Source organism: Rhincodon typus, chromosome 8, assembly GCF_021869965.1.
Source record: "Rhincodon typus isolate 14 chromosome 8, sRhiTyp1.1, whole genome shotgun sequence".
Classification (NCBI taxonomy): domain Eukaryota; kingdom Metazoa; phylum Chordata; class Chondrichthyes; order Orectolobiformes; family Rhincodontidae; genus Rhincodon; species Rhincodon typus.
The window spans coordinates 79,723,869-79,750,722 of NC_063339.1; the positions used below are offsets into that span (position 1 = coordinate 79,723,869).

The 26,854-nt window shown below is 46.2% G+C and overlaps 1 protein-coding gene and 1 long non-coding RNA gene across 3 annotated transcripts in view; one reads left to right on the plus strand and one right to left on the minus strand.

Annotated features, from left to right (window-relative positions):
* LOC125483656 overlaps positions 1-1,117 on the plus strand; it is a 15,247-nt gene extending 14,130 nt beyond the window's left edge. The window contains exon 3 of the long non-coding RNA XR_007262600.1: positions 1,003-1,117. This is a non-coding gene — a long non-coding RNA (uncharacterized LOC125483656). The remainder of the gene's footprint in view (positions 1-1,002) is intronic.
* The window catches only part of LOC109925652 (polypeptide N-acetylgalactosaminyltransferase 16-like), an 84,484-nt gene that overhangs the window by 53,131 nt on the left and 4,499 nt on the right, over positions 1-26,854 (minus strand). For both annotated transcript variants that reach the window (XM_048599778.1, XM_048599779.1), the window contains exons 2-3: positions 9,940-10,115; positions 632-730 (exon numbers count right to left, since the gene is read on the minus strand). In XM_048599778.1, the coding sequence (XP_048455735.1) occupies positions 632-730; positions 9,940-10,115 (275 nt within the window). The remainder of the gene's footprint in view (positions 1-631; positions 731-9,939; positions 10,116-26,854) is intronic.

Sequence of the window (26,854 nt, forward strand, 5' to 3'; positions counted from 1 at the left end):
CATATATGCACAGACCCATATATGCACAGACCCATATATGCACAGACAAACCAATACACGCACACACTCAAACATACATACACAGACACAAACATACACTCACACGTGCACACATACACAGACTAACACATATGTACACCACACATACATGCACACTCTAATCTCTTTGAATAGGGTCACGGGATCATTTAGTCCTCCCGAGACAGCAAGTGTGGTTTAAAATCACAACACAGCACCTCCGACAGTGCAGCACTCCAACTTCAACCAGAGGTGTAAATCTCTGCAGCATGCCAAGAACGCTGTAGCTTTCTGACTTGAGGGCACCTGTCAGAACTGAGTTTACAAAGGGACAACCTTACTGCCTTTGTTAGGATGCCAGCCTTTAACCTGGAACTGGGGGACACAGAGCAAGCAGGGATAGCTGAGTGAGAAAGGCTGCCTGAAGAGTGCGGGAAAGATGACCAAAGGGTTTCTAGATACTAGCACTGTCTAGGACAGGAAAATAACGTTGGAGGTAAGTGATGTGCCATAGTCTAGAATAACAGCAGGCCTGAAGGGCTGAATAGCCTTCTCCTATGAAGAGACAGGCAACAATCTGGACATCGAGTGAGAGGTGATGGTGTATTGGTACCTCTTCACGGTGCGGAGCAGTGTGGAGCGAGCTTCATTATGGAAGGTGATGATGACACTGGTGACCGGTAAGTCCTGGCTGTACTGAAGAGAGGAGCACCTGAAAAACACAGAAACAGGGCTGGTTATAATGGAGAGCTCATGAGCTGAAACACAGCAGTAAGACCCTCAATAGAGGATCTTTTCTGCCTTTCGTTACTTTACTATTATCATCGGCGCTCACTTCGACGTCAGCACCACAGAGTATTTCACTAATGAACCTCATCGCAGACCTTTTGTTCTGTTGCTCCCTGTCTTGTCTCCCACTGGCTCGATTATATTTCCTGTCTTCCTCAGATTTGATTAAAGTTCACCCTGTTTCTCTCTCCGCAGATACTGCCACACCAATTGACTATTGCCAGCATCTACAATGTTTTCTATTCAATTTGGAGATGAACGCTGACTTCATTAATGGCGATCACGCCAAATATATATCAGTACAAAATAAAAATGCCCCAATATACATATTATCAGTAACAGTCTTTACACAGTCAGGTAGTAACTCCACTGTGTCAAAAGACACAACCTTCCATCCATTGACTCCATCTACATTTCTTGCTGCCTCGGGAAGGCAGCCAACATAATCAAAGACCCCTCCCACCCGGTTATACTCTTCCACCCTCTTCCGTCGGGCAGAAGGTACAAAAGCTTAAGCACACGTACCAACAAATTCAAGAACAGCTTGTTCCCTGCTGTTATTAGACTTTTGAATGGACCTTTCAAATTTCAGATTTAATGTTGATCTTGCTCTTTGTGCGCCCTCTCTACAACCGTAACATTGTACTCCTCGCTCTGTTCTATTATCCATATGCATGTGGTATGGTATGATCTTCCTATACGGCACGCAAAACAAAACTTTTCACTGTACCTAGGTACATGTGACAATAATAAATCAAATACAAATCATTTGGAAATTAACGACAAGGTTTTTTTTACAATATAACATACATTTCACTTACTGGAAAGCTGCTTTCTGTGGCAGAGAATTCCATAGGCTCACCACTCTCTGGTGAAGACATTTCTCCTCACCTCAGCCCTAAATAGCCTATCCCGTATCCTTAGACTGTGAGCCCTGGTTCTGGATCCCCCTGGTCATTGGGAACATCCATCCTGTGTTTACTATGTCTAGTCTTGTTCAAATTTTGTAAGTTTGTACAAGATTTCCCCTCATTCTTAACTCCAACAGAAAGAGTCCTAACTGATCCACTCTCTCTTCGTACATCAGTCCTGCCGTAAGTCTGATGACACTTACAGATAATTTGGAATAAAGTCTATTTTTTTGCAAAATAAAAGGTTATTTATAGTGAGGCCCACTGGTAAAGGTTACCTGCACAGCGGTCCTGGCTTGTCCTTTGATTATTTAGTAAGGAGAACTCTAACTGTAGTTCAAAGTAGTTTGAAATAAAAACCAAAATAAGCCTGCTTTTTTTAAGCACATGGAGTTTAGGAGAATATATTACAATTACATGCAGTTGTATTGCAGGCAGTTCAGAGGAGGTTCACTCAATTAATTCCAGAGATGAGGAATTTGTCTTATGAAGAGAGGCTGAGCAGCTTAGGTCTGTACCTTCTGGAGTTTAGACGAATGAGAGATCTAATTGCTACATATGAAATGCTGAAGGGGATTGACAAAGTAGACATGGGAAGGACGTTTCCTCAGGTGGGGCATAGGTTATAGTCTTAGGATAAGGAATCAGAGGAATTCACTACCCCAGAGTGCGGTCCATGCTGGTACATAAATTTAAGGAGAGCAACAGATTTTTAATTAGCAATGGGTTGAAGGGTAATGCGGAATGGATGTTGAGGCCAAGATGAGATCATCAATGATCATACTGAATAGTGGAGGAAGCTCGAACAGAGTCATAGAGTTGGACAGCACAGAAACAGACACCACTGTCTAATTCATCAAGATATCCTAAATCAATCTAGTCCCATTTACCAGCATTTGACCCATATCCCTCTAAACTCTCTTATTCATGTACACTTCCAGATGTTATAATTGAAAACACCACTTCCTCTGGCAGCTCATTCCATACACACACTACCCTCTGCATGAAAAAGTTGCTCCTTAGGTCCCTTATAAATCTTTCCACCCTCACCTTAAACCTATGCCATCTAGTTTTAGACTCCCCCGACCCTGGGAAAAAGACCAATTCCTGCTCCTAGGTCTTATCCTTTTGGCCACTTATCACAAAGCAAAAGATGTGAAAGAGTGAACTCAGTCTGATCTAATCCGACATCAATGCAACTTTTGCCTATGTGCTCATTCTTTCTCATGTCTCCAGCTCCCTTGTCTTTACATATTTCTCTCTCTCTCTCTCTCTCTCCATTTCTTGTTTGTGTCCCTCTTCCGTCCTCCCTCCCAATCACATCATCACTCAGTTTTTGAATTTGCCTTGGTATGGAGACAGAGCAGTGAGATTGATGACACAGAACGTGACCCTCTGCCCTCCAGACGAGACTCGGAGCTGTCTCTCTCACAGACTCAGTAAGGCCACTGTCAGATGTTACTTCTGAGCTCAGGAGAACAGAGACCTTTGTAAACAATTGCTCTCGTGGTCCTGCATGGACTGGAATGTCCTGCTTTCAGTTACAGAGGGCCAGACTCCAAGGCGATTCCCAGTACAAGCTCCTAGACAGGCATCGAGCAAGCAAATCAGGAATCCCACACGGAGTCCCAAAGCTGGAGGCCCCGAGTGAACTCGGAACGGAGCGGAACCAACAAAGGCAGCTCCCACCTCGGGTGCCCACCGCAACACCAGGATCCCATGAACTTAACAGTCTCTTTTGCAAATTGCTGGGGGCTAATAAATATCCTTTCACATGAAAGGGCAGGGAGGGACCTGCCCCCAGCTCTGCTCCCCCTTCTAAACTGCAGCCATGGGGTCAGGCTGGCAGGGGGTGGGGGGCGTCTTCATCCCCAGTTGACACCTCATCTGAAAGCCAGCACCTCTGACACTGCAGCTCCCTCCCACCCCCACAGTATTGCATCAATGTATTTGAAGGAAGCTAGCGAAAGGTATGTAGGTTCTGCTGATGGGGAGTCACGTGGAGCTGAATGGCTGGTCTTTCACACTGTGTACTGTCTGTACCTCAGGCACAGTACTGGAGTGTCAGTTGAGTGAGCGAGATGTGAACCTGTGGGCCTTTGACTGCGAGCCACTATTCCAGAGTTCAGAAAGGATATTATCGAGCTGGAGAGGGTTCAGAAAAGATTTACCAGGATGTTGCCAGGAATGGAGGGTTTGAGTTATGGGGGTGGGAGGGGTTGGAGAAAAGCTGGAATTTTTTTCACTGGAGCCTACGAGGTTGACTTATAGAGGTTTACAAAATCATGGTGGGCATACAGAAGCTAAATGGCAGGTGGATTTTCCCTGGAGTGGGGGATTTCAAGACTAGGGAGCATATTTTTAAGGTGAGAGGAGAAAGATTTAAAAAAGACATGAAGGGCAAGTGTTTTTATCGCCCCCCCACACAAAAAGTGGTTAGTGAGTGGAACGAACTGCCAGACGAAGTGGTGGATGCGGGTACAGTTACAATGTTTAAAAGAGATTTGGTGAAGAATGGTTTTGAATAAGAAATGCTTGGATGGGATATGGGCGAAGTGCAGGTAGGTGGGACTAGTTTAGTTGGGATTACGCATCAGCATGAACTAGATGGGCCAAAGGGTCTGTTTCTGTGCTGTATGACTCTACGACTCGATGGGTGACAGTCTAGAGGTTTGCTGCACTATTACACAGGGCAGCGATGCTGGGAAAGATTCGCAGGTTAACCACACCTAAGTGTTGATCTAAGTGCTCCCAAAATCTGACGTGGAAGTGCCAGTTTTACTGAGTGCTCCAACTCTCGTCTGCTGCTCAAGTGTCTAAAAGCTGCTCTGAAACTCCCGAGCAGTGGATGCACTGAACGCTCAAAATGACAAAGGAAGCCATTCCATCCACCACCTCCATACTAGCTTTCTGCAAAAGTGACTCCCCGCGTCCTACAGCCCTCTGCCCTTTTCCCACACGCCTGCAAACATTTCTTCATCAGATAGTGTGGTTTGTGTGTGAAACAAACTTCCAGAGGAAGTGGCAGATGCAAATACAGTTACAACATTTAAAAGACATTTGGATAAGTTCATGAATAGGAAAGATTTGGCAGAACATGTGCCAAGCACAGGCAGGTGGGACTAGTTTAGTTTGGGAATGCGGTCAGCATGGTTTGATTGCACCAAAGGGTCTGTTTCTGTGCTGTATGACTCTTATATTAATCCACTTCCATGTTCTGAAGACTGTGATTGAATCAGCTCACCACCCTCTCACTTACACATCCTTGCCACTCTGTCCAGGTACATCTGTTTCCTCATTTGCCTTTTCTCAATGACCTTAAACTATCACCCTGTGCGTCTTCACCCTTATGGCAATGGGAACAGTTCATTCCCTCCCCGGTTTCCATCCGCTCCTGATATTCGAACAGATCGAACTCAAACCAAATCTCCTCTCAAACCTCGTCTCTCCTCCCAGGGGAAAGAGCCCTGACTTCATCCACATCACTCAAATTCTTCATCCCCTGTAACCATGATCCTCAATCCTGCCTGCACCTTCCTTCCTAAACCTGTGATGCACAGAGCTGGCCACAAACACCCCCCACCCCCACCCCCGCTAAGCTGAAGTGACCCTTTCTCTTGCACAGGTTTCCCATAAGGTCCCTGCTACTTTGCTGTATCGACTGTTTGTTCAAACCTGGAGGTTTGCTCCCTCATCCAGCACAGTAGCCCAATCCAGTTACATTGCTTGTTGTGGGATTTTGTTATCGATTCACCAGAGTGACCTTTCCTTCACTTGAAAGCAGATGGCAACGTAATGGGTACAGTGTAAGCGAAATTTAACACATGGTGAGGCTAACTTGCTTGGTAGAGCGCGGCAGCTTTAGACCAGGCCGAGAGAAGGTTTCCCCAGCTCACGTCTGGGTTGGTCGTAGGCTGAACAATGGAGATTGATCCTTCTAACGAACAAGTTGCTCCATCATTCCACCACTTGATTGTCCATCGATTCACATTTTCCGATGTGGCTAAGTCAGCCACTCTGACGGGAACTGCCACTCAAAAACCTCCAGCATGCCCTTAATGCGTTATTACTGTACCACGTGGAACCAAACCATCAAATGTGGCACAGCCAGAGGCCTGCTCGGCCTGTTGAACTTGCACTGACTCTCTGAAACAAACAGTTACACACCCGCCTCTGGCCGCAAAGGCTCACAAAGGATTCCTCAACCCACTTTCTGTGGCTGCTCAGTCTGCTTCCAGGCGGAACATTCCAGATCACAACAAGTCGCCCACTGAAAAGCCAAACTGAACTGTCTCAATTTCATCCCCACATACCGTGTGGCTTCTGGTGATGCTTTTTTTTTAAATATTCATTCACAGGATTTGGGCTTCACTGACTATTTATTACCCAATCTTCATGACAACAGGGTCAACCACTCATTGCTGTGGGTCTGGAGTCACATGTAGGCCTGGAGTCACATGTAGGCCAGATTGGGTAAGGATGGCAGATTTCCTTCCCTAAAGGACATTGGTGAACCAGATGGGCTTTTCCGATAAATTGATTCAAGGTTAGACTCTTAATTCCAAAGATTTACTGAATTCAAATTCCACCATCTGCCATTTTACTTTGGTTTCTGGATTAATATTCTGGTGCTAATACCACTAGTCCATTCTCTCCCAACTTTCCCGTCAGTGAGAATTGTTTTAGACTCTCAAAACTCCTCATCCCTATTGACTTGTGCAGCCTGTGCTTCAGTGGTTAGCACTGCTGCCTCACAAAACCAGGAACCTGAGCTCAATTCCACCCTCGGGTGACAGTCTGTGTGGAGTTTGCACATTCTCCCCGTGTCTGTGGAGTTTCCTCCAGGTGCTGCGGTTTCCTCTCACAGTCCAAAAATGGGCAGGTTAGGTGGATTGGCCATGCTAAATTGCCCAAAGTGTTCAGGGATGTGCAGGTTAAGTGGATTGGCTATGATAAATGCGGGGTTACGTGGATAGGATGGATGGATGCTCTTCGGAGGCTAGGTGCAGACTCGATGGGCCAAATCAGATTTAATGATTCTAAATCTTGATTCAATCTCTTGTCCACTCAGAAGATTACTATCCCTGTTTCTGCAACCTCATTGATTCACTGGAGTTACTCAGTCTGAGGTCATGATGGACAGTGGAGGGGTGGTGAAGACAGAATTAAATCCTTCAAAAAGTGCAAATATTAAGGGAAGATTTGTTTGGGATTGTGGGGGACGTGAAGGTTTGAGTTTGCAATGATAAGTAAGCTACTCAGTACCACAACAACCACTGACCTGACAACATCACCATGGTGATTGCCATGCCAGAGTTGCTAGGCAATAGAAACAGGATGAGTCCTACGCAGAGAGAAGAGATTGGGATTTCAAAACTGCCAGAAAAGGATGATTTAACTCTGTTGGTTCTGGTCTCGTTTGTCTCGAGACTTTAGGAGAAATATTGAATTTGAGGGAGTAGGGTTACGGAAAATGAGGATGGGTTCACTGTCTCAAGGGCAACTGGGGACAGGCAATAAATGCTGGACCAGCCAGCGACGCCCACATCTCGTCATCGAATTTTTTAAAAACCCTACTCTACCCTTTTTCCAGAAGGGTCATAGAACTCTTCACACCAAGCAGCCCGGGAGACTGGGCATCAGTTCTACATCTCCTCTCAAGGACACCATATTCTACACTGGAGTGTCAGAATGTGCCCATTACTTTAGGTACTGAAAACCTCTGGCACCTACTTTTATTCTGTTTAATATGGTTAATGCGAGAAACCATTTCCTTTAATGAGACATTAACAATATGATGGATCATAATGGGCAGAATCTCCTACACTCCTCCAAAGCATATACCATAGTAATGGGAGGGGGCATTTATTACTACCTCTCCACAGCATTCAAAATACTACACCCTTCCTTGAGATTTCTCAAAGTCCACAAGACGTGGAGCAGAAGTAGGCCATTCAGCCCATCCAGTCTGCTCTGCTATTCAATAAGATCGTGGCTGATCTGATAACCCTCAAATCCACTTTCCTGCCTTTTCATCACAAACCTCAATTCCCTTACTAATGAAAAATCTGTCTCTCTCAGCCTCGAATTTACTTAATGACCCAGCCTCAACTGTCTTGACAGAATTCCACGGATTCACTATTCTCTGATAGAAGGAATTCCTCTTCATCTCTGTCTTAAATGTGTGACCCTTTATTGTGAGAAGTTGCCCTCTGCTCCTAAACTCTCCTACAAGGGTAAACAACCTTTCCACATCTCTCCTGTCTAGCCCTCTGAGATACTTGTGTTTCAATAAGGTCACCGCTCATTCTTCTAAACTCCAATGAGTACAGGCCCAACATTTTCAACTTCACCTCATAAGACAGTCCCTCCATACCTAGGATCAGCTGAGTAACCTTCTCTGGACTGCCTCCAATGCCAGTATATCTTTCCTCAGATAAAAGGCCCAAAACTGTTCACAGTATTCCAGGTGTGGTCTGACTAGTACCTTGTAGTAAAACCTCCCTACTGTTATACTCCTTTCCCTCTGAAAGGAAGGCCAACATTCCATTTGCCTTCCCTATTACCTGCTGAACTTGGGTGCTGGTTTTTTTTGTGATCTGTTCACAAGGACTCCTAAATCGCTATATTCTTTCTGATGTCTTTCTCCATTTAAATAATAGGCGGTTCCTCTATTCTTCCTGCCAAAGGGTCTAACCTCACATTTTGCCACGGTTATATTCCAACTGCCCAAGTTTTGTCCCATTCACTTAACCAGCCTATACATACCCCTTCGCAGATTCTGTATCATTCTCACCACTTGGCCTTCCCACTTCTCTTGCCGTTCTTTGAGTCCTTAACTTCCTCCTCTCCCATGACCCCACCCTTGCAGTTCCTCTTTCTGTACTTTGTGGCCTGATTCTTCCCTGTTGGCACTTCCAGCCTTACTCCCAGCCCTCCCAGACCAACCTCAGTGCCCCCTCTCCCTACTTACAAAGCATCCTCCAACTCATTGCTGTCCCAACCACAGGCTGTCCCTCTCCTGCACTTGTGAGTATATATCTATGTGTGCGTCTGCGCATGAGAGTGGGTGAGTGTGCGTCCGCGCGTGTCTGTGTCTCTGCGTGAGAGTGCGCGTATCGGTGAGTGTGTGTCTTAGAAACTGCTCCCTCTGGTTAAACATGTTCCTGAGGTTTCACTCCATGGCCTCCAGGAGGCCCAAAGGCTCCCCCACAGATACCCTGATAAACTGCAGATGTGTCCACACCCTGCTGTTCCTGTATGGTCCCCAACACACAACGTTCCAATGGCAGTATCAGCTGGTCCCCAGATACCAGGCCCAGTGAACACACAGATGTTCCTCAAGCCCTTGTGCTTGAGCCATATTTAAAAACTCAACATCCTTTGGATGTCCCAAAAGCCCCACAGTTACAGCCAGAAAATCTCTCAGCTCAATCCCTGCTGGGTACAAACAGCTGCTTTCGGGGGATGGGGGTGCTCTTGTCTGTGAGCGACTGAACTCTGCCAGAGATATCCCACAATCTGACTCTTCGGAGCTGAACAGATGAAGTGCTGCACTGTCAGAGGAACCATCCGTCAACTGAGATGTCAAATCCAAGCCCCACTTGCTGGAAAGAATTGTCAGCCAAAAGCTCATTGAACATCCAGGCCACTCTTTATCCCTCAACTAACATCACACACACACACACACACACAAAAAAACACTCTCATTGATCCCATCAGATCTTCAAAGATTCGCTGAAACGTTCCCACATTTTACACTGCATTGAGTGCCTGTTTTAGTCCCTGCTGAGGTTTTTTTTTTTTTTTTTTCGGGGGTGGGGGGGGCGTGGGTGATTACATTTCTTAATTCCTCCCCCCTCCTGCAAATTGACATCCTCTTTACTTTGTCTCTCGAACCCACCCTGGGATACATTTCCGCAGGTCCAGGTGACTCTCCAGTCCCAGGCCATTCGTCCTGCGCAATCCCATGTGGTGACAGTATGAACTGTTCAACTGGGGGAGGCATCATGGTCCACCACCATAAGCCCTGCTGAACAGGGGAAAGGAAGGAGCGGTGCAGTGAACGTGGTAGCGCTAGCGAACGGGGAAATCGCACGTTTTCCTCGCCGCTGACAAACCCCCCCCCCTCCCCGAATGTGGGGCCCCAAGGTCGCCGTGGTGACGCCGGCCAACATTTTTGGGTTAGCGGTGGGTGGCAGAGGTAGGTGCTGCCGGCTACCTGTAATGCCTGGTGTCCCGGATTGCTCGGTCACTGGGGAGCCGGTCACTCTCCTGCTGGTTGAAGGCGTGGCGTCCGTAAGGATCATCCCCAGGCTTCAGTGGCTTACTCGAAAGGTAGGCCTTCTCGTCAAAGGTCTGAGCATGACCCCCATCGAGCCACACAGCCTTGGTCACCTGCAAGAGAAGGAAGACGGTCATTTCTCCAATACCTTCCCACAGCCTTGGCCCCACCCTTGCCGCCTGCGCTGTCCTTTTCTGAAATGTAGCTTCCGGCTCAGAGTGGAGTCAGCAATGTGTGACATATCCATCACTGTCCACCTTTATCCCTTGCTGCCTCCAATTACCCTGCCCAGTCAATCACGTCTATGATTACGTCTACAGACTGGATAGATCAGTGACCCTATCCTCAATTTCATGTTCCCGGGAGATAATGCAGCGGTGCCAGGGGCGGGGATGTGTGTTGGAGTACTGGGGGCCAGAGCAGGAGCAGCCCCGCTCCTGGAGGTCTCCTCCTTCACCAGACGGAATTGTTGGGATTTTCATCTGCATCCTCACATAAGGGATATTTGCCAATGACATCCAATGCAAGAGATGGACAGATCGAAGCACGTAGTGGTGGGCAAGGCAGTGGGTTAAAAATCCTTTGGAGTTAACCCCACGTTGGATTGGAGTATTGACTGGATGTCTGCAGGAGACCAGGGTTAAGGCGTTACACTGTGTGGACCAGGGTCCCACACTCCCTTGAATACCAAGGAGTGAAGGGATGATCTCATTGATTAGGGTTGGGTACAGAAAGTGAGACACTGGAGGAGGAGCCCATAACAAGAGGACTTCAACCTACAATGAAAGATGTCGTCCAGTCAGGGGAAATCTCAGCAAGCACTCCTTCACACAAATGGAATGTGAAGTTCTGAAACTCGCTACCCTGAAAAATGTTCTTATCATCAGAACTAGGAACAAGAGTAGGCCATTCAGTCCTTTGAGCCTGCCCCACCATTCAATGTGATCGCAGTTCCCTGTTCCCGCTTTCTCCCCATACATTTTGATCTCTGTAGACCTAAGAACAAGAACTCCTTCTTGAAAATATTCAATGTTTTGTCCTCAACTGTGGTAGAGAATTCCACAGGCTCGCTGCTCTCTGGGTGATGACATTTCTCCTCATCTCAGTCCTAAATGGCCTACCCCTGTATCCTTAGACTGTGATCATCAGGAACATCCATCCCTGTCTAGTCATTGTCATACAGCACGGTAACAGACCCTTTGGTCCAATTCATCCATGCCAACCAGGTTACCCAAACTGAACTAGCCCCACTTGCCTATATTTGTCCCATATCCCTCTAAGCCTCTCCTATCCACGTACCTGGCCAAATATCTTTTCAACGTTGTAATTGTACCAACCTCCACCACTTCCTTTAGCAGCTCATTCCACTTACGTACCACCATCTGTGTAAAAAAGTTGCCCCTCTAGAATTTTACGGGTTTCTATGAGATCCACCTCATCCCTCCCCCTCCATTCTTCGAATGACACTATTTGAGTTTGGGAGGAAATTGAAACTTCCACATCTGAGATTGATTTTTTTTTACTCAAGGGTAATGATGGCAACAGATCAAAGGCAGCTACATGGGGCGAAGGTCAGTCATAATCTAATGGAATGGCACAGGAAGGTCAGGGAACTAAGGCTGAGATGGCAAAGGTTTAAGGCAGCTATGCACGGAGGTTTCATGTGGACCAGTAAACGGGGATGGTACAAATTATACAACTAAGTCATTTGGCAAACACATTGCTCAGGCTTCCTTGTTGACTGCTGTCCAGGGACAAGATGTACAGCATCGTTTAACAAATGGAAAACTTCAGACAGACTCAGTGTGAATTGACTCATCTCTGCCAAGAAAACAATAAAAGATACAAAATGCTTTTTATTTTTGTGTTTACCGTGCTTGATCTGAGCTCAGCCTTTCGATCTTGCCTTCAGTGGGAGCCTCAGCTACAACAACTGTAGACTCATTATGTGGCACCCCACCAAGCGGCAAAACATATGTCCAGTCACTTCCCAGGGTATTACCAGATCGGTTTTGACACAGGGGCTCAGAATGAGAACTTTACAGCACAGTCAAAGAGGTATTGGTTTCAAATTACATGGCCAGAGAGAGACAGAGAGAGAGAGAGAGAGAGAGAGATTGAGGGAGGAAATTCCGGAGCTTAGGGCCTCAGACACATCCTGCCAACAGCGGAACGATGGGAATCGAGGAGAAGAGGGAGTGGGGCAAGAGACTGGAATCGGAGGAGAGCAGAGATCTTGAAGAGTGGCAGGGTTGGGACAGACAGCTCTGAAGAAGAGTCATCTAGACTCGAAACGTTAGCTTGCTTTCTTTCCATGTATGCTGCCTGACCCGCTGTGATCTCCAGCATTTTTTGTTTTCAGCACAGGATAACAGAATTGTTCTGGTGCTCCAGGAGGTCATTCATACACAGAGTCTATTCCCCAGTGCTAATCTCCTGTGGACATCCCTGTACGCCATTCCTATCAAAATAGCCACGCAAACCAGGGACGGACAGCACGTGAGAACCATATCAAAACCAAAAGAACTGTGGATGCTGTAAATCAGGGAAAAGATTGAGGAAGGGTCACTGGACCCGAAATGTTAACTCTTGATTTTTTTTCTCCACAGATGCTGCCAGACCTGCTGAGCTTTTCCAGCAACTTCTGTTTTTGTACCCGAGAACCATAACCGTTTTACTGAATTGCAATTTTGCCTCAAGACATTTGATGGCCTATATAGGGAGGGACAACAGGGCAAACCTTTTACCATTGACGTTCTGCCCAGACGTTTAGTGAGATAGTGTGGCAAAGCAGCCGGTGCTGGGAGAAACAGTGAAGATTGAGCTGGTTCAAACTTTCTTACTGAAAGGGCAGCTGGGGTTTAATTTCCAGCAAATGTAACCCAAAGCTGCTTGTAACAAGTGAGTGGACGGAAGCCAAAGAATTAAAAGTCTGTAAAAGCTGCCCTGTCAGGAAGGGATCAGCTCGCAAAGCGAGACAGATCGAATGTACAGAAACCGCATAACTTTACAATGGAGTGAGGAAGCTATGGAGAGAGACAGGGAAATTGTTCAGAACGGGTATCCCTGTCAGCCCAATTCAGGACTGGCACGCCCCAGCATGCTCACACCCGCCAACTTCCAGACCCGACTCAGAGTGCCCAGCTTCGTACACTCTAACCTCTGGGTCAGTGTAGCCCACAACTCTTGTGCCAGAAAACACACAGGGCAGAATTAGTAAGAACTGCTGATGCTGGAGTCAGAGAAAACACAGTGTGGAGTTGGAGGAACACAGCAGGCCAGGCAGCACCAGCGCAGGAAAGCTGACATTTCGGGTCTGGACCCTTCTTCAGAAATGGGGAAGGGAGATCTGAAATAAATAGAGAGAGGAGGGCTGGGACTGGGGAAGGTAGGTGGGATGGTGATAGGTGAGTGCAGGTAGGGAGTGGTGGGGATTGGTCAGTGAGGTGGGAAGGTTGGAGGATAAGTGGGAGAGAAGATGGACAGGTTGTGTCAGGTCAAGGAGGCGGGGATGGAGGGAGGGTTGGATATGGGATGCAGCCGGGGTTGGGGAGATTTCAAAACTGGTGAAATCCACGTTTAGGCTATCCGTCTGCAGGAGCAGGGGTCCTGCTGAGGGACAGACACTGGAACAAAACAGCGAGCGTGTAAAAAGAATGGGGCATTTTGCCACGATCGGGGAAGAGTCTACTTTCTTCGTTGCGGTGGGCAGCTCAGAAGCCGAATGCGCTCAACGACTGGCAACGTTTGATTTCCATTGTCGGAATGCGAATGAATGATGTAGATTTCAGGGTACATGTCGGCTAAGCTCCTCGCTGGTCCCCCAACTTTCATAGCCCGCCCTAACCTCCTTCAGCTGCCTGGGCCTTGACCTCAGGAAATTCTCTCCCAATCTTCCTTGACACCATCCCCCCTACTCTTTCAGCAATTTCTGGGCCAGCTGTCTAAACACAAATATACAAATTAGGAGCAGAGTGCCTCAGGCCTGCTCCAGTTCAAAGGCAGGCCTGGTCACTTCATTCGACCCGATGACCTCTGTCACCCCCTTCTTAATCAGGAATCTATCTGTGCTGCCTTAACAGCGTTCAAAGACTCTGCCATCACCGCCTTTTCAGCAAGATAGATCCAAAGACTCACGAGCCCCTGAGAGAAAACATTATTTCCTCTCATTGTTTTAAAACATTGTTTTAAATGGAAGGCCTCTTACTTTTAAACAGTGACCCCGCGCTCCCCCCATCCCAGCTCTGGATTCTTTCACAAAAGAAAACACCCTCTCCACATCTACCCCTGGATCACCCTGACCCCTTCTGTCCCCAACAACCTCCTCATCTGTCTCTGATTAAGAAATTCTTTGTTTGATTCTGAGCTGACGGATGTATCTCAGCATCGGCCAACAGACTTAAGAAATCCGCCCATAAACCCTCACTCCTGGGATTCACCTTCCATTCCTCAGGAACACCGCTGTTTTGGAAGCATTTGATTCCCAGACAAAAGAACAAATGGAACGAATCAAGACAGAGGTTTCTAGTCATCTAAGCTTCCTTTCCGGACTAACCAACTGTTCTGGGATCCCAAATTTCCCTGGGACACTTCATCAGCCCCATTATTTTATTGACACTGGTTTTACAAGCTGTAATGTTTTAAAATTGAAAAGACATATACACAGAGTTCTCTATTACTTCTCTTAAAGCAGACATACTTCTGCAAAGGGCTTAGGATGAACCAAGGGAAACCGCAGAATTGTACTTGAAAGTGTCCTTCTCTCATTGAAGAGGCAATGGCCTAGTGGCATTACCACTGGACTAATAATCCAGAAACTTGGCTCATGATCTGGAGACATGGGTTCAAATCCCACCATGGCATTCAATAACACTGAATTCAATGAAAATCTGGAATTAAGGGTCTAATGATGACCATGAATCCATTGTCAATTGTCAATCTAGATTACTAATGCCCTTTAGGAAAGGAAACTGCCACTCTTTACCTGGTCTGGCCTACATGTGACTCCAGACCCTTGACTCTTAATGCCCCTTCTGGGCAATTAGAAATGATTAATAAATGCTGGCACAGCCAGCAACACCTTCATCCCATGAATGAACAAAAATACATTTTAAGGAACTCCCTTTCTGTTCTGTGTCGGGATACTGCTCCACAGTCCAGTCCAGCCCTGCCCTATCTGGTCAAACACGTGCACTGGATAGTTACAGTAAGAGGCAACCATTACTAAGTCCATGTCCAGGCCCTCTGAGCACCAGTCTCCAGTTTGGCATCCAACAATGCAGTACTAAGAGAGTACTGCACTGTCAGCCTGCTATCTTCAGGCTCAGATATTAAACCGAGGTCAGAGCCTACAGACATCATTTCAAATCGCAAGGGTGTTCTGGTATCACAGGCAATACTCAACCACCATCCCCACAACAGCTGACAGTCCTCTGGAAGTACTGCTGGGAAAGAAACCAGTTGTCAAAGCTTTTTGTCTTGCACTCATCAGCACAGAATTGCAAGGATACCAAATCTCAGAGGGAACGACAATATATACCGCACTTTTTAAATTCACTGACAGGATGTGGGCGCCTCTGGCTAGGCTAGCATTTATCGTCCATCTCTAATTGCCCAGAGGGCAGTTAAGAGTCAACCACATTGCTGTGGGTCTGGAGTCACATATAGGCCAGACCAGGTAAGGATGGCAGACTTCCTTCCCCAAAGGATATTAGTGAACCAGATGGGTTTTTCTTTCTGACAATCGACCATAGTTACATGGTCATCATTAGACATCTAATTCCAAATTCTTCTTCCTTTTATTGAATTCAAATTCCACCATCTGCAACAGTGGGATTTGAACCTTGGACCCCAGAACATTAGCCAAGTTTCTGGATTATTAGTCTAGCAATAATGCCCCTAGGCCATCACCTCCCTGAATGAGAGAAGGATGCTGACTGGCTCAGGAAGCAGGCCCTGATTGACAGAGCTGTTATCATTGGAGAATGCACCAGGCAAGGGGTCAAGGCATTGCTATGGGGAATGTGTTCGGAAGGACTTGCCCCCCCCACACACACAATCCGTTGTTTAGGGCACACTGCAAGGGTATTTTCTTGCCTTCTGCAAAGCACAGGGCCCGGCTTGTGAATATCTTCCAGCGTTCAGGAAAACACTGAGCTGAGTTCACTACTGACAGTCTGGAACAGCGCTGGGTCTGAGGGGAGATGTGATCAGTGTTATCTAAATACAGTAGGACAGGTCACCAAATTGTTCAAAATGACTGGAGGCACGCCAACCTTACAGTGGTTAGCAGCCGTGAAGGATTGATTATCCGTGAGATGAAGGGAATGGCAATTCCAGCAGGAAGATGAAAGAGAATAATAGCGTGACGAGGATGGAGTCATCTTCAATGAGAAAAATCAATGCTCTCACTGTCCTCACTGCTCAAAAACAACATCACATGGTGTGGGAATACAGCAGCCAGAGCCAGAGATTTCACCACAAAAACAAAACAGAGAGACTTCAGCTCATCTTCCCATCCCTAGATCAGGGTTCAAATCCCACTCCACACTGCCATGTCTGAGTGTGAGGTACCGGGTTCAATCCCCACTCCATACAGCAGTTAATGATGATTGACAGTTAACTACCAGGCTTTTATTTAAATCTTAAACCAAGTGGGTTGACTCTGATTGGTGAAGTCATTGGCCTGAGCAACGAAGCCAGTGAATGTCCCCTATTTTGAATTGAAACAGACTCAGTGTGTGTTCTTTCTGTTTGCAAAGTACAGGGCCGTCTGTATTAACACGTGTCCTTCAGTGGTTGCACTACACTGTGAGCCCGACTGACAAACCTGAATCGGCCATCCATTTAATTCTCCAAATTATTAAACACATGCTGGCCTAGCGCTGAATCCCGTTTAGTGTCGGGTTCTGTGTTCAGAGTTTTGTGAGTACAGTTTGTGGTTGGGTACCACAATGTGTTTTGAGGAGGTCAAACAAAACAAAGGAGTACACGACAGAATGGGGGCAGGCAGACAGCAAGTGAGGGAGCTGGCAGGGTTGCCACCCACTGTTCCCTGAAGGTAGCAAGTCGGGTAAGTGGTTCGAGAAGCAGATGGAGTCTGTTCCCTTCTTAGCTGTGGTCCAGAACATGAAAGCGGGGTAGTTAGCATAACTCAAACAGTAGCAATGACTAGTTAGATGACCACTTGAGTACCGTGAGAGTTGAGTTACATAGAAACGTAGAAAATAGATGCAGGAGCGAGCCATTCAGTCCTTCGAGCCTGCACCACCCTTCAACATGATCATGGCTGATCATGTAATTTCAGTATGCCACTCCCACTTTCCCTCCAAACCCTTTAATCCCTTCAGCTGCAAGGGCCAAGTCCAGCTCCCTTTTGAATATATCTAATGAATTGGCCCCAACAGCTTCCTTTGGGAGAGAATTCCACAAGTTCACAAGTCTCCGAGTGAAGAAATTCTTCCTCATCTCAGTCCTGAATAGCTTACCCCTTATCCTTAGACTGTGATCCCCAGTTCTGGACTTCCCCAACATTGGGAACATTATTCTCACTCCTAGCCTGTTCCGTCCTGTCAGGATTTTATATGTTTCTATGAGATTCCCCCTCATTCTTTTAAATTCCAGTGAGTACAAGCCCAGTCAATCCGGACTTTTTTCATACGTCAGTCCTGCCATCCAGGGAATCAGTCTGGTGAATCTTCACTGGACTCTCTCAATTGCAAAAATGTCTTTCCTTCATTACGGAAAAGATATGATTGTATTCTAGAGGCTGCAGAGGAGATTGACCAGGATGTTGCTGGGACTGAAAAATTGGTGCTCTGAGGAAAGATTGGTTACACTGAGGCTATGCTCCCTCGAACAAGAGGGGAGATTAGATGGATGTGTCCAAGGTTGGGAGTGATCAGATGGAGCGAATGGATGGAGGATCAGTGGCTTTGGGGTAGAAGGGGGGTGCAGGGGAGGGGGAAGTGAGGGCATGCTTTAAAACTGATTGAAGAGGGTTTTGAGGAACAATACTTCCCCCCAAAGGGTTTGGAACTCGCTGCCTGGAAGGGGGAGTCAAGGCAGAAAGCCTCAACCCTGCTGAAAGACACCAGGGTCTGCCCCTGAACTCCCGTGAGCTCCAGGGAATACAGACTTAGAGCTAGGAAGTGGGAGGAGAATGGGGAGGGGATTGTTTTCCTACCAACAGAGACATGATAGGCAGAGTGGCCTGCTCCTGAGCTGTGACAGATTCTACATTTTCAAACTATTGTAAATACCTAAAGTGGAGGAGTATGCAGGGACGTGTGTGAAAGAGCGGGTGTGGAATGTGGCAACTGCTCCTTGGAAGGGCCAACACGGAATAGGATGGGTCAAACAGCGTTCGCTTGTGCTCTGAAAACAAATTGCTGAATGGACATTGCTTCTTGAACTTTGCCACTTTTGTGGTGCATACTGGGTGAGCAGGCATAAATGGGGTGGGTCATTTCATAAAGATTCTAAGGAACTTTGTTTGCAAGAAATTTTTAAACTTAATTTAAAAGTTTCTCAAATCCACATTGTCGTATTATGCCACAGATTCCAGACCCCACAGGCACTGCACCTTTAAGACATAATTATGATGTAACGACATGTGACATTAAGGGGACCGGTCTCAACTTATGTCACAGTCTCGGTGTGTAATGGAGTTGGAGTTGTGTGTTGAATCAGTCTGTTAAATGTGTGTGAAATACAATAACATCAGGAAGCAGAGAAGCCAGATGATCTGCACATATAAGAGCCATGTCAATAACAAGTATTGTACATAAACTTCAAGGCATCTGGCTCAACAAGAATCTAATTCTCCACGTAAACTTTATGCAGACCAACATACGGACAATTGCAAAGAGCATCATAGACTGTGATTCACAGCTACCAAGAAGGAGCAGGCCTTGCTTCAGGAGAATAGCGAAGGGGCTTCTGATATCTCTATTGCAACATGGGAAAGGGAACTGCTACAGGAATGGGAGTGCAGGCCATGAGTTATGATTCTCAACTTTATCCTGGACTGGAGCTGGGAATGGGAACGGGAATTCCCAATTTGTGCCCACTGATTAAATCCACCACACCCCCTGGTTATTATTCACCGTCACATGGTCCTCAGGCTGATGCTTGCTAGTTCTGGTCCCCTTGGTGAGTATTGTCTTGGCCAAACAAAGCTTTTCAGGTCAGCCCCTCAGCCTTTTGTTTCCTGGGTGACAGAGCCCAGTTCTCCTCCTGTGACTGGGTGAGTGAGCGATAGTGACTACTTTCCGAATCTTTCCCTTTGAGCTGGGTCTCTGAAACCGAGGGTCTGTTCAACAGGTCCTGTGTGGTGCTCATGGAACAACCACAGTCTGTAACAGACCAAGGTCCGCTGGTTTAAGACTGCACTGTGCAAGCTGACCACACCGAGGGAGTGCTGCACTGTCCGAGGTGCTGTCATGTCAAAGCTATGTTAAACTGAGGCCCTATCTGCCCTGACAAGAGCATGTAAACATTCCCCTGACACGAGCACGTAAACATTCCCCTGACACAACAGGAGCACGCAGCGAATCCTGCCCATGTCCTAGCTGGGACATGCATTCAGAGTGTAGCCTTCCCTCAATGTTGCACTGCGCGTGTGGATTGAGTGCACAGGACTCTGGCATTGATAGCCAAGCCCTTCACTTTTGAACTGTATTTATCAATGGTGCTGAGGAGGGGATGGTCAAGAGCTTCAAGTTCCTAGGGGTAAATATCACCAACGATCTATCCACACCAACACCTCTATTTCCTCAGGAGGTTGAGGAAATTTGGCATGTCCACAGTTGACTCTTACCAATTTTTATACCTGCACCATAGAAAGCATTCTGTGCGCATTATAGATTGGTATGGCAACTGCTCTGCCCAAGACTGCAAGAAATTACAGAGAGCTGTGAACACAGCCCAGTTCATCACACAACCCCCAGCCTTCTCTCCACTGATTCCGTCTACACTTCCCACTGCCTCAGGAAAACAGCCAACAAAGACCCCTCCCACTCCAATTATGCTCTCTTCCATCAGGCAGAAGATACAAAAGTTTGAAAACGTGGACCAACAGGTTCAAGAACAGCTTCTTCCCCGCTGTTATCGGACTTGTGAATGGAACTCTCATATATTGATCTTTTTCTGCACCATCTCTGTAGCTGTAACTTTAAATTCTGCATTCTGTTCTATTACTCTGCTGTATTTATGTAAGATTTGGTTTGCCTGGAGACCACACAAAACAATACTGTTCACTGTATCTCAGTACATGTGACAATAATAAATCAAATCAAATAAAAATCAAGAACTTAGAGGCAATGGTGCTGCCCTTTGAACTGGCACTTTAAAAGGTTAAACACGGAGGTGACACATTCTAATGCACAGTGAAGAGCACTGTTCCCAAGGAATGTTTCCACCATGAAACCACCATCATCAGAATCTTGACTAAAGTTTCATGATCATAAAGAGTCTTAGGGATCCGTCTGTGGTGAGACCGCTCCTTAGTGCTTCTCCAATGTTAAATCCCTTTGGCTGTTCTCCTTGTTTTAAATAAAACTTGGCTGGAGACACTGAAACTGGCATCCGGTACTGTCCTGGAGCTGGCATGAATTCAGAAATCTGGAACAGTCTTGGATTAGATCCAAAGCACAATTGTGAATGCTCAAGGTGTTGGGGGATGTTATATATCAGAATGGTGAGCAGATTGGCTCACTACAAAACAAAGAGGAAGCAGAGGCCTCAGATAAAAGAGGCATTTTCAGGAAGGCAACTAGTAGTGTGACACAGGAATCAGTGCTGGGACCACAATTATTCACAATCTACATTTAAACCTTGGACAAGAGGACTGACTGTGTTGTAACCAAATTTGCTGATGACACAATGACAGTTGGGAAAGCAACAATGTCAGAGAGTTCAGAGGGGATATTGACAGGTGACGTGGAGGGCATAAAATCTTGGCAGGGGGAAAACAAGGTAGAAAATGTGAGGTTGTTCACTTTTGTAGGAAGACCGGAAAACCAGAATGTCATTGAAATGGCAAGAGAACACCGCAGTCCAGAGGGATCTGACTGACTTTGTATGTGAATCACCACAAGTAATTATTGAGCACTTGCAGCAAGAGGAGGCTGGATCATTGAACGTAACCGAAGGCTAAGTTGTTTTTTATTCACTCATGGGTCATGGGCGTTGCTGGCTGTGCCAGCATTTATTGCCCATCCCTAGTTGCCCCTTGAGAAGGTGGTGGTGGTGAGCTGCCTTCTTGAACTGTAGTCCACATGCTACAGGTTGACTCTCCAATATCCTTAGGGAGGGAATTCCAGGATTTTAATGCAGTGGCAGTGAAGGAACGGCGATATAGTTCCAAGTCAGGATGGCGAGTGACTTGGAGGGGAATTTACAGGGGTGCGGTGTCCCCATGTATCTGCTGCCCTTGTCCTTCTAATTGGAAGTAGCAGGCCAGCATTCATGATCGGTCGCTAGCTGCCCTTGAACTAAGTGGCTTGCTGGGCCATTTCAGAGGGCAGTTGAGAGTCAACTACATTGCTGTGGGTCTGGAGTCACATGTGGGCCAGACAACGGAAGGCTGGAAGATTAATAAACCAGATGAGTTTTTCCGACAATCGACAATGGTTTCATGGTCATCGTTAACTCTTAATTTCAGATTTTTTTTCTTTTATTGAATTAAAATTCCATCAACTGCTGTGGGAGGATTCAAACGCAGGTCCTCAGAACAATAGTTGAGTTGCTAGATGAATATTGTAGTGACAATACCACTAGGCCATCGCTTCCCCCAATGGAGGGTATTGCAGGAGTTAGACAGATGTTTGATTGACTAAGGCACGAAAGATTATGGCAATTATGGGCTGTGGCGGGGGCAGGACTGTGGAGGATTGGCACGCAGTCAAATCAGCCATGATCTTATTGAATGGCAGTGGAAGATTAAGGGGCTGAATGGCCTACTCATGCTTCTTCCATTGTAATGCTCACTGTGGTGAGCTCTTCCCAGATTCTGGAGTCCAATTAGAGCAAAGAGTGGACAGTGAGAACATTATCTAAGATTACAAAGAGATCTTGATCAATTGGGTCAAAGGACTGCGGAGTGGCAGATGGAGTTTAATACTGGATACCTGTGGGTAGTGTTGTAGAACAGAAAGACCTAATGGTTCAGATACATAATTCTTTAAAGTTTGTGTCACATAAAGATAGGGTGGTTAAAAATGTGTTTAGCACACTTGCCTTCATTTGCTCAGACCTTTGAGTGTAGGAGTTGGGGCTTCATATTGAGGTTGAGGGCATTGATGAGGCCTCTTTTGCAGTACAGTGTCCAGTTCTGATCGCCCATTAAAAGGAAGGATATTATTAAGCTGGAGATGGTCCAGAAGAGATTTACCAGGATGTAGCCAGGAGTAAAGGGTTTGAGTTAAGGAGAGGTGGGATAGGGCTGGGATTTTTTTCACTGGAACATAGGAGGTTGAGGAGTATAGATAAGGTGAGTGGCAGGTGTCTTTTCCCTACAATGGAGGATTTCAAGACAACAGGGTATACTTTAAGTAGAGAGGAGAAGGGTTTAAAAAAAAGACACGAGGGGCAATTTTTTGGTTTGTTGTGGAATTAACTTCCAGAGGAAGTGGTGGACGCAGATACAATTACAACATTTAAAAGACATTTGGATAAGAACATGAACAAAATATGTTTGGATGGATACGGACCAAGCGCAGGCAGGTGGGACTGGTTTAATTTGTGAACATGGTCGGCATGGACTGGTTGGAGCAAAGGGTCTGTTTCCATGCCGTATTACTCTATGATTCACCTTTATACGGTGCCTTTCACAACCTTCGGACATTGCAAGGTATCTCTTGTTTAAATGGAGCAATTTGGAAGCGCATTGCCTGTTGTAATGCAACAAACACCACAAGCTTTGGGAAGCCAGTTCCCATAAACAGCAATAATGGGAACACTGGTCATACAAGTGCTGTTGGCTCAGGAATATACACTGGTGTTTCCAGAACATCCCAGGGCAGATGACAATGTCCTTGAAGATTGACTGCAGACCAGGTCATCATTAACTTGATCGCAAAAGGCTGGTTTTTGAGGAGTGTCTCCAATGGGGAGAGTTAGAGGGGGGAATTCCTGGGTCCAGGGAACAAGTAGTTGAAGGGGCACCTGCCAATGTCAGAAGAAAGGAAACCAGAAACAGGAGGAGAAGAAATTGGAGGAGCACTAGAGATTTCAGGTGGTCAGGGAGATTAGAAAGAAGAGGATTTTAAATTTGAGTGGAGCGAGCTAGGCCAGTGAGACAGGGGTAATTAGTCTTAGAGTAATAGAGATGTACAGCATGCAAACAGACCTTTCGATCCAACTCATCTGTGCTAACCAGACATCCCAATGTGACCGCATCCCATTTGCCAGCATTTGGGTGGCACGGTGACTCAGTGGTTAGCACTGCTGCCTCACAGCACCAGGGACCCGGGTTCAATTCCAGCCTCGGGCGACTGTCTGTGTGGAGTTTGCACATTCTCCCCATGTCTGTGTGGGTTTCCTCCCACAGTCCAAAGATGTGCAGGGTAGGTGGATTGGCTATGCTAAATTGCCCATAATGCCCAGGGATGTTTAGGTCAGGTGGGTTAAACAAGGGGAATTGCAGGGGTAGGAGAATGGGTCTGGGTGGGATGCTCTTCGGAGGGGCGGTGTGGACTTGTTTGGCCGAAAAAACCATTGCAGGGTTTTCTATGACATTCTATGATTTGGCCTATAGTCCTCTAAACCCTTCCTATTCATATACCCATCCAGAGGCCTTTTAAATATTTTGTTTAAATGTTGTATCCTCCTCCACCACCCCATCTGGCAGCTCATTCCATACACGCACCACCCTCTGTGCGAAAAACTTGCCCCTTAGTTCCCTTTTAAAACTTTCCCCGCTCACCTTAAATATACGCCCTCTTGTTTTGGACTCCCCTACCCTGGGAAAAAGACCTGGCTATTCACCCTATCCATCCTCCTCATGATTTTGTAAACCTTTATAAGGTCACCCCTCAGCCTCTGACACTCCAGGGAAAGTGGCCCCAGCCTACTCAGCCTCTCCCTATAGCTCAAATCCTCCAATCCTGGCAACATCCTTGAAAAGCTTTTCTGAACCCTTTCAAGTTTAACAACATCCTTCCTATAGCAGGGAGACCAGAACTGCATGCAGTACTCTAAAAGTGGCCTCACCAATTTCCTGGATAGCCGCAACATGACAGTCAACGGGACTTGATGTTGGTGATACACAGGGAGAGCTGTTTTTTCTTTAAGCTTTCCAGCACTGAACTTGAGAAACTAGGCCCCATCTATCAGGCGTGCCCAGATTACATTTACCCTGTGGGTGAGGGGCAGAAATGGCCAGGGATTGGAGGCACAGCTCTGTCAATAGAAAAGATCTCATTTACAGTGAGCAGCACCAAGGCTAAACAAAACACAGTCTACATCAGAACCTGGTGACAGTCCAATGGATGCCCAACCAAGTCATGGATCAAACATGGGAGCTGGCCACCTGACAGAATAACGTTTAATAAGACGTATCCTTGGCTTAGTGTATATTCCTCCTGTACTGTGCAGCGATAGCACAAGCCAAAAGACACCATGCCAACCTTACCACTAGACTTTTCAGACACAATACTCTTACTTGTTAGTTATTAGCCAGTTCCAGCTCTGTATTTTCAGAGCATCATCATTCACTCACACACATCATTACTTTCCAAAGTTAAATTCTTGGTTCAACCCACTTCTCAACTGTTTCAAACAATGCTTCACAAACCCATTACTCTGTGAGACTGTCCAGAGAACGCCCTCTTTCTCACAATCACACACCCTCCCTTCTCACATTCAGTCCCTTTCCCTCAATCACACACTCAGAGTCTAGCACACGCACACTCCCTCCCTCCCCCTCTCTCTCTTTCTCTCTCACACACACACACACACACACACACACACACACACACTCTCTCTCTCTTACTCATTCACACACTCCCTCCATCTTCCTTACTCACACATTGAGAGAGAGTGTGAGGCACTCACTCACACAGAGAAATAATGGCTGGCGTTTTATCACACAACATCTTGTGACCCAGAAAGCAGTATCCACAGACGGTGAAAGGAGAACTAATAGCAACTTCCCAATAGCTCCACTTTTCGACATTGGTGAAACACCAAGTTTAGAAGAGTCAGAAGCGACTGAACTGAAACATTTAAGATCCTGACCGGGGGATGTGGTAAGCATGGTTCCTCTTGTGACAGAATCCAGAACTAGGGTGTCAGGATTTAAAAATAATGAGGGGTCACCGATTTAAACTTGACATGAGAAAACATTATTTCTCTCAGAAGTTTGACAGCCTTTGGAATTCCTTTCCTCAAAAGGCAGTGGGTGCAGAATCTTTAAATATTTTTAAGGCAGAAGTAAACAGATTTTTGATTTATGAGGGGAAGAAAGATTATCGGGATTGTACAGGAATGCAGAGTTGAGGTTAAAATCATGATCTTATGAAATAGGAGATCAGGCTCGAAGGGCTGAGGAGCCTACTCTTGTTTGTTTGTGCGTGTGTTTTGCCAACATTAAAGGAGCTATACAAATATAAGTTGTTGTCCTTTGTCTCTTGGTTCCCCCAACACCACCTCAGCTCTGGAGAGGTCTGTCACCTCCATTTCTCATCCTGCCCTCCCCCAGTGACTTCATCCTGAAGGTACCATCCCTCCGAGCCCCGTGTACTGCTGACCCACTGTTGGGTCCTCAATCTCTCCCCCACCAACTTATATAAAGATTATTATTTCCATGTATTATAACAACGTCACCTTCAACAGACCAAAAGCAAATCTCAAAAAAGGCCAATCGAAAAGCCAGGGAGGCCATTCAGGCCCTTTAGCCTATGCTATCATTCTCCAATCATCAGCTCGCTAACATCACTCAGGCAAACAGCATTGTGGTCAGACAATGGAGCAGCAATAGTTCAGGGATAAATATTGACCAGGGAGAACACACTGCCTTTGACATTATATCATGCAATGGACTGAAGGCCATCATGGGGAGGCGAGGCCCTTTGTGGACTGGAGGCAAGGCCTCGAGTTTTAAACAAAAACAGGAGTTGCTGGAAAAGCTCAGCAGGTCTGGCAGCATCCGTGAAGAAAAAGTCAGAGTTAACGTTTCGGGTCCGGTGACCGTTCCTCAGAACTGATGGCAGCTAGGAAGGGTCATCAGACCTGAAACATTAACTCTGATTTTTTTCTTCACAGATGCTGCCAGACCTGCTGAGCTTCTCCAGCAACTTCTGTTTGTTCCTGATATACAGCATCTGCAGTTCTTTTGGTTTCCTTGAGTTGTTAAGCCTGGTGTGGGCTAAAGGCTTGGCCTGGTGCAGTTTGGAGGCTAGGTGCCAGCACAAACTGGGGTGGAACAGCTCTAAATGGAGTACTACTTTAAAAAATTTTCCTTTTTCTTATGCCGGACTTTTTAATTTATTATTTTTTCTATTTTATACCAAACACTTAAGTATCTAAACCAGGGTATTGTGTACCTAACTTGAGTCTGGAAGTGGTGACATTGCAAACTTTTCACTACACTCATTTGAGTGCATGTGACAATAAATCTAATTCAATTCAAGCAGTACTGTACGTATATAATTTTCATATTTTTCATACATATATAATTAGACAATTTTTGCATCCTTTGAGAATTCATCACATTCCCTCTTGAAGGCTATCAACCACCCCCATCAATAACCATGTTTCCTTCTTTGCTTCAATGTCAATTTCAGCTTGATTACTTGCCGTGCCATAGAACATAGAACATAGAACATAGAACATAGAACATAGAACATAG